This window comes from Nicotiana tomentosiformis, chromosome 5, assembly GCF_000390325.3.
Source record: "Nicotiana tomentosiformis chromosome 5, ASM39032v3, whole genome shotgun sequence".
NCBI classification, from domain to species: domain Eukaryota; kingdom Viridiplantae; phylum Streptophyta; class Magnoliopsida; order Solanales; family Solanaceae; genus Nicotiana; species Nicotiana tomentosiformis.
This window is the reverse complement of record NC_090816.1, coordinates 108644007-108658778: the sequence shown is the minus strand read 5'-3', so window position 1 is coordinate 108658778 and position 14772 is coordinate 108644007. Positions and strand designations below refer to the sequence as shown.

Here is a 14772-nt window from a genome sequence, read left to right as displayed (position 1 = left end):
ATTCCAAATAATCTTATGGATAGTGCTCTAGTTTGGAATGTGAGGTCGATAAACACACAAAAAGATCTCAATAGGTTGCTTAACCTACATATAAAGTGCAGTTTTTACTTGATAGGATTGATGGAACCTTGGCAAGACATCAATAAGCTGGAGGAGTATAGAAGGAAGTTGGGGATTCATTTTGTTTATGCTAATGTGAATGACAATATATGGGCATTCGTTGATGAAGATATCGATGTTGACATTGTGATGAATATGGAACAACAAATGACATTGAAGTTGTTTCATAGGAATCTGAATAAGGAATTATATGTGACACTAGTTTGTGCCAAATGTGATTCTATTGAAAGAATCATACTTTGGGATTGAATGTATTACTTAGCCTCAGATATGGAAGCTCCTTGGCTTGTTGGAGGAGTTCTAAATGTGATTCTATCCGATGAAGAGAAATATGGGGGCCCGCTTGTGTACCCGAGTGAAGTTGAAGACTTTGCACATTGTGTGGACATATGTGCATTATATGATCTTGGCTTCAAAGGGAGCCTGTATACTTGGTGGAATGGGAGGTCTGACATTGATAGCATCTTTAAGAGGCTTGATAGGTTCTATAAAAATCAACAGTTCTTAGATTTATTCCCATCATTGGAGGTCGAACACTTGATCAAGTATAGTTCTGACCATGCCCCCCTCATGCTGTCTTGCAACATTGACACTGTCCAAGTTAAGAAAAAATTTAAGTTTTTAAACTTCTGGACCAATAATGAATCGTTTCTGAAGGTGGTGAAGGAGAATTGGGAAGTTGAGTCCATGGGGAACCTATTCATTTTATTCCAAAGTAAGTTGAAAAAGGTGAAGACTGCATTGGCAGCTTGGAGCAAGGAGACATTTGGAGATATTTTCAAACAAATTGCAGCATTGGAGGATGTTATTAAGTTATATGAGATTGAGTTTGAATTGAATCTAACAACTCAGAATAGAGCTAAGTTACACAAAGTAGAAGCTGTCCTTACAAGGTATTACCATCTTGAAGAAGAATTTTGGAGACAAAAGGCTGGAATGCAGTGGTTTAAGGATGGTAATAGGAACGCTAAGTTCTTTCATGCTCATGTGAGAAGCAAGAGGAAAAAGCTACAGGTGTCTAGAATCTTGGACAAAAATGATAATTGGCTTGAATCACATGAAGATACGGCAAGGGAAACAGTATAGTTTTTCCAGAATCAGTTCACAGAAGAAAGAATTCCTACTAACTTTGATATTATTCAGCATGTTACTAGGATGGTGTCTCAGGAACAGAATGCAAAGTTGTGGGAAGAACCAACCATGGAGGAGGTTAAGGCAGCAGTTTTTGGATTGAATGGGGATAGTGCAAGTGGTCCAGATGGATTCACTGGCCAGTTTTATCAAGCTATCTGGGAGGTTGTATGTGATGATGTGCTCAATATTGTTAGAGCCTTCTTTTATGGTGTAGAATTACCAAAGTCCATCACTCACACAAACCTTGTGTTTCTTCCAAAGAAGAAGAATGTTGCTACATTTTTAGACATAAGGCCAATCAGTTTGAGCAATTTCTTCAACAACATCATATCTAGAGTGATCCACGAGAGGTTAGTTAAGCTTCTGCCTTCTTTAATTTCTCATAATCAGGTAAGTTTTGTCAAAGCAAGAAGCATTGTGGAGAATATCTTGTTAACTCAAAAGATCATCAAAGACGTTAGATTGAGAGGGAAGCCATCTATTGTAGTAATCAAATTTTACATGGCAAAAGCTTATGATAGAGTCTCATGGCTATTCTTGACAAAGGTACTGAGGCAGATGGGATTTGGTGAGATTTTCATTGATATGATATTCAGACTAGTCTCCAACAACTGGTACTCAGTGCTTCCTAATGGGCAGGCTAATGGTTTAGTCACTTTATCTAGAGGTGTTAAACAAGGGGATCCACTTTCTCCTACATTGTTTATTTTAGCAGATGAAGAGTTTGGGAGAGCTGTAGATAGATTGTTTGACAACCCAGATTTCATAGGCGTGGGCATGCCAAAGTAGAGTCAAAACATTAACTATCTTTCCTACGCTGATGATAATACTATCTTCTATTCCTCTCTCTATGGGGCAGTGCAGCTTATCATGAATGTTAGAGAAATATGAGGCACCTTCAGGTCAAAAGATCAATAAAGAAAAGTCTTCCTTATATATGCATGAAGGAGCTTAAGCAGATGAAGTAAACATTGTCCACTTTATTACTGAATTCCAAAGACACTCATTCCTATTTACATACTTGGGTTGTCCTATATTCTACAGGAGGAGGAGGAAAGTCTTTTATAAGAATATAATCTTGAATGTACAGGAGAGGTTATCATCATGGAAGGGTAAGTTATTATCAATTGGTGGTAGAACAGTTTTGATCTCACATGTGTTGGAGAATATGTCAATTCATCTCTTGTCATTATGAATCCACCAACATATGTGATAAACCATTAGCATAAGATGTTTGCTAGGTTTTACTGGAGCAATTCAGTCAATGGAAGGGCAAGACATTGGGATTCATGGTACAATTTATGTCTTCCTAAAAATGAGTGAGGTATGAGTTTCAGATCCTTACATAATGTGTCTAAGGCTTTGTTTTCCAAGCTTTGGTGGAACTATAGAACAAAAGACTCATTGTGGTCTACATTTATGAGAAATAAGTACTGCAAGTGGATCAATGAGGTGTTAGTACCATGGAGACAAGGATCTCATGTATTGAGAAACATGTGGCAAATTAGAGATGAGGTGGAGCATTAAGTGTGGTGGAATTGAAGAATGGCAACTCTTATTTTTGGTATGAGAATTGGACTGGACTTGAAGCTCTCTACCATGCTTTAGGTCCATATCAATTGTGTGATGAATCTAAAAAGTATGTTGATGAAGTGTTTGAAAATGGGGCATGTAATGAAGTGCTACTAAAGGAATTACTGCCTGATGAGATAGCTGACCATATTCTGGAGACAATCACACCACCTTCAGATCTTTCATTGAAAGATAAGCCTTGGTGGAAGCTGGGAACAAAGGGACATTTTACAGTGAAGTCTACTTGGCAATATATAAGAAAGAGAAGAGAAGAAAGCAAGCTACACAAATGTTTTTGGGTAAAGGGGCTGCCTTTCAATATAAGTTTCTTCATATGGAAACTGTGGAAGGCAAAGTTACCATTGTATGACTGGTTTTGAAGGCTGGGATATTTCATAACATCAAGGTGTTGGTGCTGTAGCAATCCTAAACAAGAGACACTACCTCATGGGGCCACTTTTGTGGTGCCACTTCTGCGGAAAAAGGCCTGCTTCTGCAGAACCATGCCTATCGAACCCTCTTTGCTCCTGCAACCCTTCCCACTTCTGTTGAAATCTCTCTATCGAACCCTCTTTGCACCTACAGCTACATGCTCGCACCTGCAGCTATCTCCTCACTGGTGCAATTGCACCAGAAGTTCTGCTGTTTCAGCCATCTCTCCAAGTCCAAACGAGTTCCGTGCATCGTACAAATGGCATCCGGGCCCCCGAGGCCTCATCCAAACATACCAACGAGTTTGAAATAATAAAATGGACCTGACCGACCTCTTGAAACATGGAAAACAACACTAAAACTAAGAATCATACTCCAAACCAAATCGAATCAACTTATGAACTTCAAGTTCTTCCAATTCTCTCCAAACGCACCGAATCATACTTAAACTACTCAAAATGACACCAAAACTTGCGTGCAAGTCTTAAATCTCCATACAGAACTATTCCCTAGCTTGAAATCTCCAACGAACCTTGATAGCACCAAAACCTACTCCAAACCTAATTTAAAGAACTTTAAAACCTTCAATGCATAACCTTTCAACTTTATGCGCCAAAACACTCCCGGTTTATCCCAAACCCGATCCGAACATACGCCCAAGTCAAAATAATCATACGAACCTATTGGGACCGTTAAATGCCGATTCCGATGTCGTTTACTTGAAATGTTGACCCAAGTCAAACTTAGCCCATTAAAGGAGTGTTAAGGAACTAAGTGTTTTGATTTCAACCCGAACCCTTCCAAACCCGAACTAACCATTCCCGCAAGTCATGAAACAATAAAAGTAAAATTCCTATGGGGGGGGGGGGTCTTATTTAGGTGAACGGGGATCTAGAAAGCTAAATTATTGGTCGGGTCATTACAACCTACAATAATAACTATCAATCGAGCTTCCAGATGGATCCGCGCGAGGACTTATATGGGAAGCAATGTCATTCGACGATTGGTTGGTTTTAGCCCGGAGAGGCTAGGTTGATGGGCATTGATTTGGTTCGTGATGCTAAGGAGAAGGTTAACGTGATTCAGGAGTGACTCGTACAACTCAGTCAAGGCAGAAGAGTTTTGCCGACTGGAAGGTTTGAGGTGCGACTTATATGGTGGGTGAGAAGGTTCTTCTCTGAGTGTCGCCTATGAAAGGTGTGATGTAGTTTGGGAAGAAGGAAAAGTTGAGCCCGAGGTTTATTTGCCCGTTCGAGATTTTGGAGAGAGTTGGGGAGGTTTCTTACTTCCTTGAAATTCCTCATAGACTAGCAGGGGTACATATGGTATTTCACGTATCCATTCTTTGAAAGTACCATAAGGATGGGTCACATGTTTTGGACTTCAACATGGTGCAGCTTGATGAGAACTTGACCAATGAGGAAGAGTCGATGGCTATTCTACACCGGTAGGTTCGTAAGTTGAGATCCAAGAATATTCCTTCTATGAAGGTGAAATGGAGGGGTAAGCCTATTGAGGAGGCTACATGGGTGTCCGAGTCCGATATTTAGAGAAGATACCCCCATTATTTTACCAATCCAGGTAGTTTTCTATGTCTGTTCGAGGTCTAACATTTTTTAGAGGTGGAGAATGTAATGACCCAATAGGTCTTTTTGAGAACTAGCCCTTATTTCTATGTTTCAAGACCTATCATAACTTCATTTGATATTATATGACTTGCGTGCATGGTCCGCGTTGTTTTTAGAAATGTTTTTGCATGAAATGTTAAAGGAAATATGATTTTTGCCTTTAAAAATAGCTTGAGTTGACCACGGTCAATGTTCTTGGTAAACGACCTCAGATTGGTGTTTTGACAATTATGGTAGGTTTGTATGATAGTTTTTGACTTGTACGCATGTTTGGTTAGGGTCCGGGGTGACCCGAGCGTGTTTTGGCGCATTTTGTGAAACATGAGTTCTTAAGTTCAAATCTTGAGTTTCAATGATTGATTCATATTATTTGACATTATTTTGATTATTTGAGGTAGCATGAAGTTTATATGATGTTATTATACTTTTGTGCATGTTCGGTTTAGAGTTCGAGGGGCTCAGGTAAGTTTCGGATTAGCTTTGGACCGTTTTTGGACTTCTGAGATTGCTGGTTTTTCTTCTGGTGCTTAGTGCTTCATGATCATAAAGGGGAATTTGGGCTGGGGGCTGGTTAATCTTCGTGAACTCGAGAGGTAGGACGTGAACATGAAGCCTTGTGGGGACTAACCCTAGCAAACATGTCAGACTCCTCGCGAACGCGTAGACTTGGGGGGTGGTTAGGGAAGGCAGGGTCATCGCGAATGCGATCCCTGAGTCACGAACAAGGAGGCTGGGCTGGGGAAAAACCTTTGTGAATGCGATAAAGGCTTCGCGAACGCGAAGACCAATGGAAATGTGTGCTTCACGAATGCGAAAAACACCAGTCACCTAGTTAAATGATAGCTGAAAGTCGTGAATTTGTCATTCTTCACCATCTTTGAAGACTAGAGCTTGGACTAGAGAGGATTTTGAAGAGATTTTCATCCCAACTTCATTAGTTAGTGATTTTAACTACTTTTGATTTATTTTCATTAAACTTAAATATATGAATTTCAAGATAGAAATTAGAGTTTTTGGATAGATTTTAGGGATTTTGATAAAATTGAGATTAAGACCTCAAATTGAGGTCGAATTTTGAAACAAATCACATAATTAGGCTCAGAGGATAATTTCATTAATGATTGGATCTTTTTCAGTCGTGGATATAATCTAAAGCTTATTTTGAATTGTTTGAACTATATTTCGCTAGATTTGATTGGTTTGGAGGCTTTTTCAAAGGAAAAGACATGGTTAATCATTGATTTGGTTGCAGGAACCTTGACTTGAGAGAATTAGGACTTGATTGGTCTATTTGATTCTTGATTTACGTGTGGGGATGACATATATGCAAGGTTACGAGTGTATATACGTAGTCATGTGTTAAGCATGCAGGTTGGGATATTTATTTATTGTCTTCAATGATTTTATGCCTTTATTTAATCCATATTATTATTTGTTAAATGCTTTAATTGTTACTTATCCTTACTTGTTAAATTCATGCCTTTATTTGCTAAATATTTTCATGTATCTGTGTCTTCACTTATTGAGTGCCTATACTTACTTTATGTCATTATGTGTTGTTAGATAGCCACTTTTATCCGTTTTATGTCTTTAATTATGCTATTCTCTTATTGCATTTTATGTTGAGGTACGCCGTAGTTGATTGTAGTTTGTAAATGTATTTTATATTATGTGGGATCGGGTTGCACAGTGCAACAAAATATGTGTGTGTACATATATGTATATATATATATATATATACACTTGTGGATCGGGTTGCGCGCCGCAGCAGAGAAGATATGTTTGTGGATCGGGTTGTGAGATACAACGGAAAAGACAAATTAACTATACTTAATTGTTGTTTCCGTATCCATGTTGTATTGAGAAAATTGAGCTTTGATGTTATTCTAGGGCCCTCTATTATGTATTTCATGTTCCAGTTTTCATGTTATACTAGTTTTCCCTACCTTGTTATTATTTCATTAATGCTCGTTTAGGTATATAGTGGAGGGTTGCTCGGATTATCTTTTCAAGGGGACTTGAGGTAGAGCTGCATGAGATTCGTAGACCCTGAAGTCCCCTTATTATTTCTTGCACTGTTATTTCATTTAGACAATTATACTTTTCTTTCAGACCTTGGTTGTAGTATTTATTTTTAGTAGCTCAGGTACTTGTGACACCATATTCCGGGTTTAGACTTGACGACGTTTGGAGTATATTATATTTATTTTTGAGATTTTACAATTTTTTTACTTATAAAACCACTTTAAAAATTGTTAATAATGGATAATATATAGCTAATGTTGTTTTGCCTAATAAATGAATATTAGGCGACATCACAGCTCCGCCGTTAAGATTTCGGGTTGTGAGAAAAATAGTAAACTTATTCACTAAGATCAAGTTACAAAATAATAACATCGTGACCCAACAATCATTCAATAGTACATATCTATGTCTGTCATATGGATCATGTACAAGTCTCAAATCTCAACAAAATATAAAGTCATGCAAATATGACCTTCATCAAGCTTCAAAAAAGTCTACCTCAAATAGTCATCCTCAAATCTCTTCTGTAGCATCACCTACGATTGTAACGATCCGATCGGTCGTTTTGAGCTCTAGCACGTCATTTAATGGTCTGAGACCCTGAGCAGCTTCAATTTAGGTATTATGACTTGTACGCGTGGTCGGAATTTAATTTCGGGAAGTTCGGAGTTGATTTGGAAAGAAAATTCTAATTTCGGAAGCCTTAAGTTTGAGGAATTGACTAAAGTGTGATTTTTGAGTATACGACCTCAGAATCGATATTTGAAGGTTCCAACAGGTTCGTATGATAATTTTGGACTTAGGCATATATCCGGATCGGGCTTTGGATGACCCGAGAGAATTTCGGCACCTATTGTGGAAGGTTGGCGTTTGGAAGAATTTCATAAATTTGGGTTGAAGTGCATTTTAATGTTATTGATGTCTTTTTGGGGTTACGAGTATAGGAATATCCCCATATGGTGATTCTGGTATTTGGAGCGCGTCCGGAAGTGGATTTGGAGGTTTGTATGTTATTTTGGGGTCATTTGGGCGAAAGTTGGAAATTTGGATAATTTAAGAAGTTTGACCGAGAGTGGACTTTTTGGTATCGGGGTCGGATTCTAATTCCGGAAGTTAGAGTAGGCCGTAATGTCAATTATGACTTGTATGTAAAATTTGAGGTCAATCGTACATGATTTGATAGGTTTCGGAATCGATTGTAGAAATTGAAGTTTCAAAGTTCATTAAGTTTGAATTGGAGGGTGATTTGTGTTTTAGTGTTGTTTGATATGACCTAAAGGCTCGACTAAGTTTGCATGATGTTTTAGGACTTGTTGGAATATTTGGTTGAGGTCCTGAGAGGCTCGGATATGTTTAGGATGCTTAATGGATCAATTTTTGGGCTACGGAAAATGCAAAGGCAGCTGGTATTTGGTGTAACCACACCTGTGAGGTTTTGGCCGCAGGTGCGGAGCCTCACAAGCGGCCAAGAGGGTCGCAGAAGCGGTTCTTGCTAGCGAAGGCTGGACCCACATATGCGGTCAAGTTTCGCAAAAGTGGGACCACACCTGTGCAAGAAGAGCCGCAGAAGCGCTGTCGGGCCGCAGATGCGGGAAATGTTGGGTTGAGCTTGAACCGCAGGTGCGATGATCGGGCTGGGCAATGTGCTTCTTTTAAACGAGGGTTTGACTCATTTTCACTTCCTTTATCCATGGGAGCCGATGATGAAGCACTTTTGGAGTGCCATCTTCATCAATTACAAAGGGGTAAGTGCTTTCTTCACATTTTGAGTTAAATACATGGTTTATATATGGAAATTAGTAGAAATTTAGGATTTTGAAGAAAAACCTAGAAATTGGTATTCTTGGATTTGGATCACGAATTTGTGCATGAAATTCAAAATAAATTATATATTTCAGTTCGTAGTGCAATGGGTTTTGTTTGTCTTAGAAAAGTTTAGGAATCAGGGAACGTGGGCCCGAGGGTTTGCTTTATTGACTTTTCGAGCGGAGTTGGAAATTGTTATAAATTGATTAATTATGAGTATTAGTATATTTTGATTGGGTTGCATCTTATTTGATTAGTTTTGGATCGGCGGTCATCAGTTCGAGGTGTTAGGGCGGTGTTGGAGCCGGGTTTGGAACGCCAGAGTGAGGTAAGTCTCCTGTCTAACTCTGTGAGGGGCAAACTACCCCTAGGTGGTATATTTGATGTGTACAACTTGTTGTGCAGACTATGTTCGCACGAAGTGACTAGAGTCCATACTTAGTTAGATTCATAATATTGTCCAGGTAGACTTAGGTTCACACCATGCTGCACTTTTACTATAGGGATAATCCTTGCTTGTTTAATTCCTTATTTTACATTTCTACTTAAGACTATACTTGCTAATGTAGAGACTTCTCGATTTCATGATTTGTCACCGAATAACTTTACTCCTCCTACGACATGTTTCCGTGATATATATACTTCATTGAAAAGTTTTTGTTAAAGTAATTACAACTCACACGTTTATTGGTAAGTGGGGCCAAGGACCCATCAAAGCTTCTTATTCCAATGGGATCGTGTCGTTCACCTCGGAAAGATTATGTATTTCACTCTTATGGGATCGGGCCGTTCACCTTGGCAGGAATTTGTATTTCACTATTATGTGATCGGGTCGTTCGCCTCGGCAGGATTTATGTACCGCATTCTCATGAGAGCGAGTCATTCGTCTCGGCAGTTTCATAGATGCGTCTATAGTTCGGGCCGTTCGACCCTCAGTAGTGCACAATTTAAATTTTTATGTTGGATCTGGCTGTATGCCTCGGCATTTCCTATATCATATCCTCATTGATTCGTGCGTAATATTTGGCAAAAAGCCTGTATATATGTGAGTTTTACCGATTTGAATTTTGGCGATCTATCTGATGAGATCCACTATATATACATATATAGAAATATGCTCCGGTTGAGGAGGAATTTTCCAGTTAAGAGCTTTAGTTTATTGTAAGGAGGATAATTGTACCATATATTTACACTTTCTTATTCCATTTATTTACATTCCCTCGTATTTTCTCACCTCCTTACTGTACATGATATTATTGGACTACTAGTAGGTGTCGATGTCGACCCCTCGTCACTACTTCTCCGGGGTTAGGCTAGATACTTACTTGGTACATGATGATTACGTACTTATACAAGACTTGTGCATACTTTTGTACAGGTACATATGTAACTAGTGGCCTTGTGAGATCAGAGGCTCGTATGCATGCGAGGACTTACGTGAGCTGCATTCCATATTACGATCCACAGCCAGCAGAGTCTCCTTCAGAGTTATTTGTATTTTTCCTGTCTAAGTGGTATTCCAGACAGATGTTGCACTTCATTTTTTCTTCATAGTTGATGCTCATGCACTTGTGACATCAGGGTTTGGGGTGATTATGGGTTGTTCGGTATTGAAATTGTTAAGAATATTATTATTTACACTGTAAATTCCATCTTTTACTATTTAATCGAAGGAAAATATGATTTCAAAAATATTAAAAATGAGAATCAAATTAAGTATTTATTTTTGGCTTGCCTGACAGCGGTGTCCGGCGCCATCACGACCTTAATGGATTTTGGATCGTGACAACATGGTATCAGAGCGCTAGGTTCACTTAGGTCTCACGAGTCATGAGCGAGTCTAGTAGAATTTTGCGGATCGGTACGGAATCGTCTGTACTTATCTTCGAGAGGCTACAAGGGTGTTAGGAGAAATTCTCTTCTTGATTCCTTATCGTGCGAATTGATTCTTTTGAGGCTTGTACCTTTATTTTTTTCCTATTCAATCTTATGCGACGTGAATCGCTTGTTATAGATTAGGAATAGAGGAACTATCATCGTACTACACATATGGTACAAGATGTCTCTGTCTGCGTGTTTGATTGGGCTATTACCGTCGCCTTGCGGAAGGTCATCCTGTTGTTTCAGCTCAGAATCAGTATTTCCTATGGTTTTGAGATTTAGCACTGCTTGTTACGATAATTCGTGCATTGTATCTGTAATCCTGATCTTTAGCATCATCTAAGACTTTAGGGTAAATGTCACATTTTCTCTTTTATGTATGGCAACTGACATTTTAATGTGTAGCTTATCTGCCTTTCACATGCCATTAGTTTCATTAAAGCCTTTGTACTATGATCTATCCCCACCATGTTAAGTTTCATGCTATTGACCAAGCTATACTACTAGTATGTTGATATGTTGTTTGGGACCTTATTAGAACTGTCTTGCTAGAACTTTCATCGTACTAGATAGACATTTGAAATCATTTAAGTTAGTGCCTTATTCTGGACTTGTTATGCATGCCTTATTAGAACTGTCATGCTCAGTATACTATATGTTTTGCATGCCTTGTCCTGCTAATTGATCGAGACTAGAAAGTCAGTATTGTTATATCAACTTGCCATAAGGAATATATGTCGTATTGATCTTCTTAAGTTGTATGTCATTTGTTTAATTAATCGTGCTATATCTACTTCTAAAATACAAAAAAAAATGCATTTCTTCAAATTCTATCACTTATTTGTTGTTAGTAGGTCCATAATTCTTTAAGTAATTGCTATGTGTATTTGTCAAATCGCCAACTCCCAATTGTTTGGCAAGTGAGACTCCATCTGGGTTCTGACATGGTTCCATAACCTGGACTTGGGCTGTACAATTGTAACCCTCCAGTTCTTTGAGCAGAATTTGCATCTGGGCCTGCTATTCATAGAAGGTTGAGCTTGTGGAAGGCCCGGGCAGTGCTGGGTCTTCTTAATTTTTCTTTTGGGGCCTGCACTTGGGCCTGCAATTTTTTCGTGTATAGTATTTACGTATATTCATTAATTGGGCCTGTAATAATTTGTAAACAAGCAATTAGGGTGTTAGTGAAATTGGGGAAACAAGTATATTCTAATGTTTGCATAAAAGGGTAGAGAACATGCCTACAGGGTTTGTGTGGCCTACTTGTAATTTTATCTAACCTTCCATATATGTTATTTGCTTTTTCATGTGCACTAGTAGATTTGAATGGGGACCTCAGGTTTCTAACATGGTCCAATACAAGGCAAATTTGAATGGGGACTTCATTCCTTTCATGTTCGAGGCGCAACATATGTGGAACCAGAAAGTCATTGTGGAAAGAAAAACTATCGAGCCAGACATGTACCATGTCGGTCATATGTATTTCTATCCATCATGGTTGGTAGATGATAAAGTGGGAGACGTCAAGCCATAGGTCAATTATTATTATTGTCGATTTAGTGAAGGTTTGGCTCATTTTCACGTTAATAAAATGACGCAATTATTGGCATCAATTTTCTCCAAGTCTATGTATCGTTTAGGCCTACCTCGGGCACAACGAGGTCCCCAAATTAGGACAAGAATTATTACATGATTTTGCAAAACAAGTTTAATATTGCAAGCATTCTTTCAATACCCCTTACTAACTTGGGTATCTTTTGTCTTTTTCTTTATTTTTGATTATTCCCACTCTCCAAGTTTGGTTCTTGCATACTGGCATGGTCAACATATCACACTAGATCCAAAGGTCCTCCACCACCTCCTCCACCAAGTGATCCTAAAGGCAAAATAAAAGGGAAAGGGAAAATGGATGATTTTAGTGGTATCAGGAAGGACAACGCCACCCTGGCAGAAAATGTAGAAACTTCAGACGACCGAAGTACTCCAGCACAGAATGAACTACTCTTACGTGTGGAACAAGACATCCTGGAGATACAAGGAGAACTTGAGCAGGTCCAAAACTTGGCAAACCTTTCTCTCACCCTCAATTTCCCTGATATTAACCAGCAAAATCCAACTACCCAGAACCAAGCGCTACCACCAAATACATAAAACCAAAATCCACCGCCAAATCCTCCTGCACCACACTAGTACCCCACGCCTCCTCAAAACCTTAACCCTCCACCAGCACTCACTCATCAACAACAACACCATCATCCAACTCGATACCTACAAACAACCACTTATAACACTCCCCATAGTGCACCACTACCCACTCCTAATCCCCAAAACTCAACCAATGACCACCCTTATGCCCAGATTCTCGGAGTTCATACATACCTGAATCAACCTTACCCCAAACCCCGAAACAAACCCCTATACATACCTGAATCAACCCAGAAAGACATGCTCATTAAGAACATGGCCGAAGAACTCAAGAAGCTCACTAGTAGAGTTCATAATGTCGAAGATGGTAAAGGCATTGAAAGTTTAAACTATGAGGACTTGTGAATTCAGCCATATGTGGAACTGTCGGGGGGTTACAAACCTCCCAAGTTCAAAATATTCAATGGAACTGGTGATCCGAAAGCGCATCTGAGGACGTATTGTGACAAACTTTTAGGAGTGGGCAAAAATGAACGAATCTGTATGAAACTGTTCATGCGAAGCTTCACTGGAGATGCGTTGTCTTGGTATATCAGTCAAAACTAGATGAAGTGGGTTAATTGGGTAAGCATGGCCTCAGATTTCATGGACAGATTCAAGTTCAACACAAAAAATGCACCAGTCATTTTCTACATTCAAAACCTCAAGAAGAAACCAACAGAAACCTTTCACAAATATGCTACTCAGTGGAGATCTGAAGCCGCGAAAATAAGACCAGCACTTGAAGAAAAACAAATGAATAAGTTCTTCGTCAGATCTCAAGACCCGCACTACTATAAAAGGCTTATGGTTATTGAAAATCACAAATTCTCCGACATCATCAAGCTGGGAGAAAGAATAGAAGAAGGGATTAAGAGTGGGATGGTGACAAATTTTGAGGCACTGCAAGCCACGAATAAAGCATTACAATCGGGAGGTATTTCGGAGAAGAAAGAACTAGGAGCCGTAATGGTAGCCTAGGGTCCTAAGTCTTCTCTCACATACCAAACTCCTCTACCTACATACCAAACACCTCCACCCACATACCAACCTTCACCCCCAGATACCAACAACCTGCTACCACCTATCACGACTATAACACTCAACCTGTATATTACCACTCACCACCACTAGCCCGCCAAAACTACCAAAAACCACGACCAAACTTCGACCACAGATCCACCTATACAATACACCCCAACGGTTGAGACCATAGACCAATTATATGAGAGATGGAAGGTTGCTGGTTATGTAACTCCCATCACTGTCGTTGCTATGGAGAACTCGTCTAAGTGGATTAACCTGAACAAGAGGTGTGCGTATCATTTAGGCATGAAGGGTCATACAATTGATGAGTGTCGCACATTGAAAGACAAGATTCAGACACTGATCGACAACAAGGTCATACAGGCAAAGGATGTTGCACCAAATATTCGTAACAATCAGAGTCATTCGAGAGGGGGATGATCCTAAAACGTCTTCGGTCACCCTCATACCCGTTGTGGTACAAACCCAAGCACCGTTTGAAGTCGAGGTAACTACACCTTTTACTGTGATGGTAGCCCCCACACCATCTTACAAGTTTGATTCTATCCCATGGGATTATGTTGTAGAAGCAAGGAGAAAAGTAAAAGCAAAAATGGAGGAAACAGGTGCGGTGTAAGGCATGACTAGAACTGGTAGAGTCTATACACCTGAGCACCTGGGAGGAACAAGCAAAGAAGTTGCATCTAAGCCTCCTGTTATTGAAACTGGCCCTGATGACATTTGGAGAAAAGTACAAGCATGGGAATACTCTATCGTCGATCATCTGAACAAAACTCCTGCTCAAATATCCATCTTGACACTGCTGCAAAACTCCGAAACACACAGGAATGACTTGATGAAAGCGCTGAGTGAAGCTTATGTACCCACCAACATCACTAGTGGGGAGATGGCCAACATGGTCAGGCAAGTACTGGAAATCCACAAAATCACCTTTCACGAGGAT

General features: G+C 39.4%; 1 protein-coding gene across 1 annotated transcript; it reads left to right on the top strand.

Moving 5' to 3' along the window:
• The first annotated feature begins 390 nt into the window (after positions 1-390).
• LOC138892973 (uncharacterized) lies at positions 391-1206 on the top strand. The gene has a single exon (XM_070176734.1). The coding sequence runs from the start codon at positions 391-393 to the stop codon at positions 1204-1206; it is 816 nt and encodes a 271-aa protein (XP_070032835.1).
• The last annotated feature ends 13566 nt before the right edge of the window (positions 1207-14772 follow it).

Coding starts and splice junctions, on each gene's coding strand:
- LOC138892973 (XM_070176734.1), top strand. CDS start 391: ATGGAAGCTCCTTGGCTTGTTGGAGGAGTTCTAAATGTGATTCTATCC.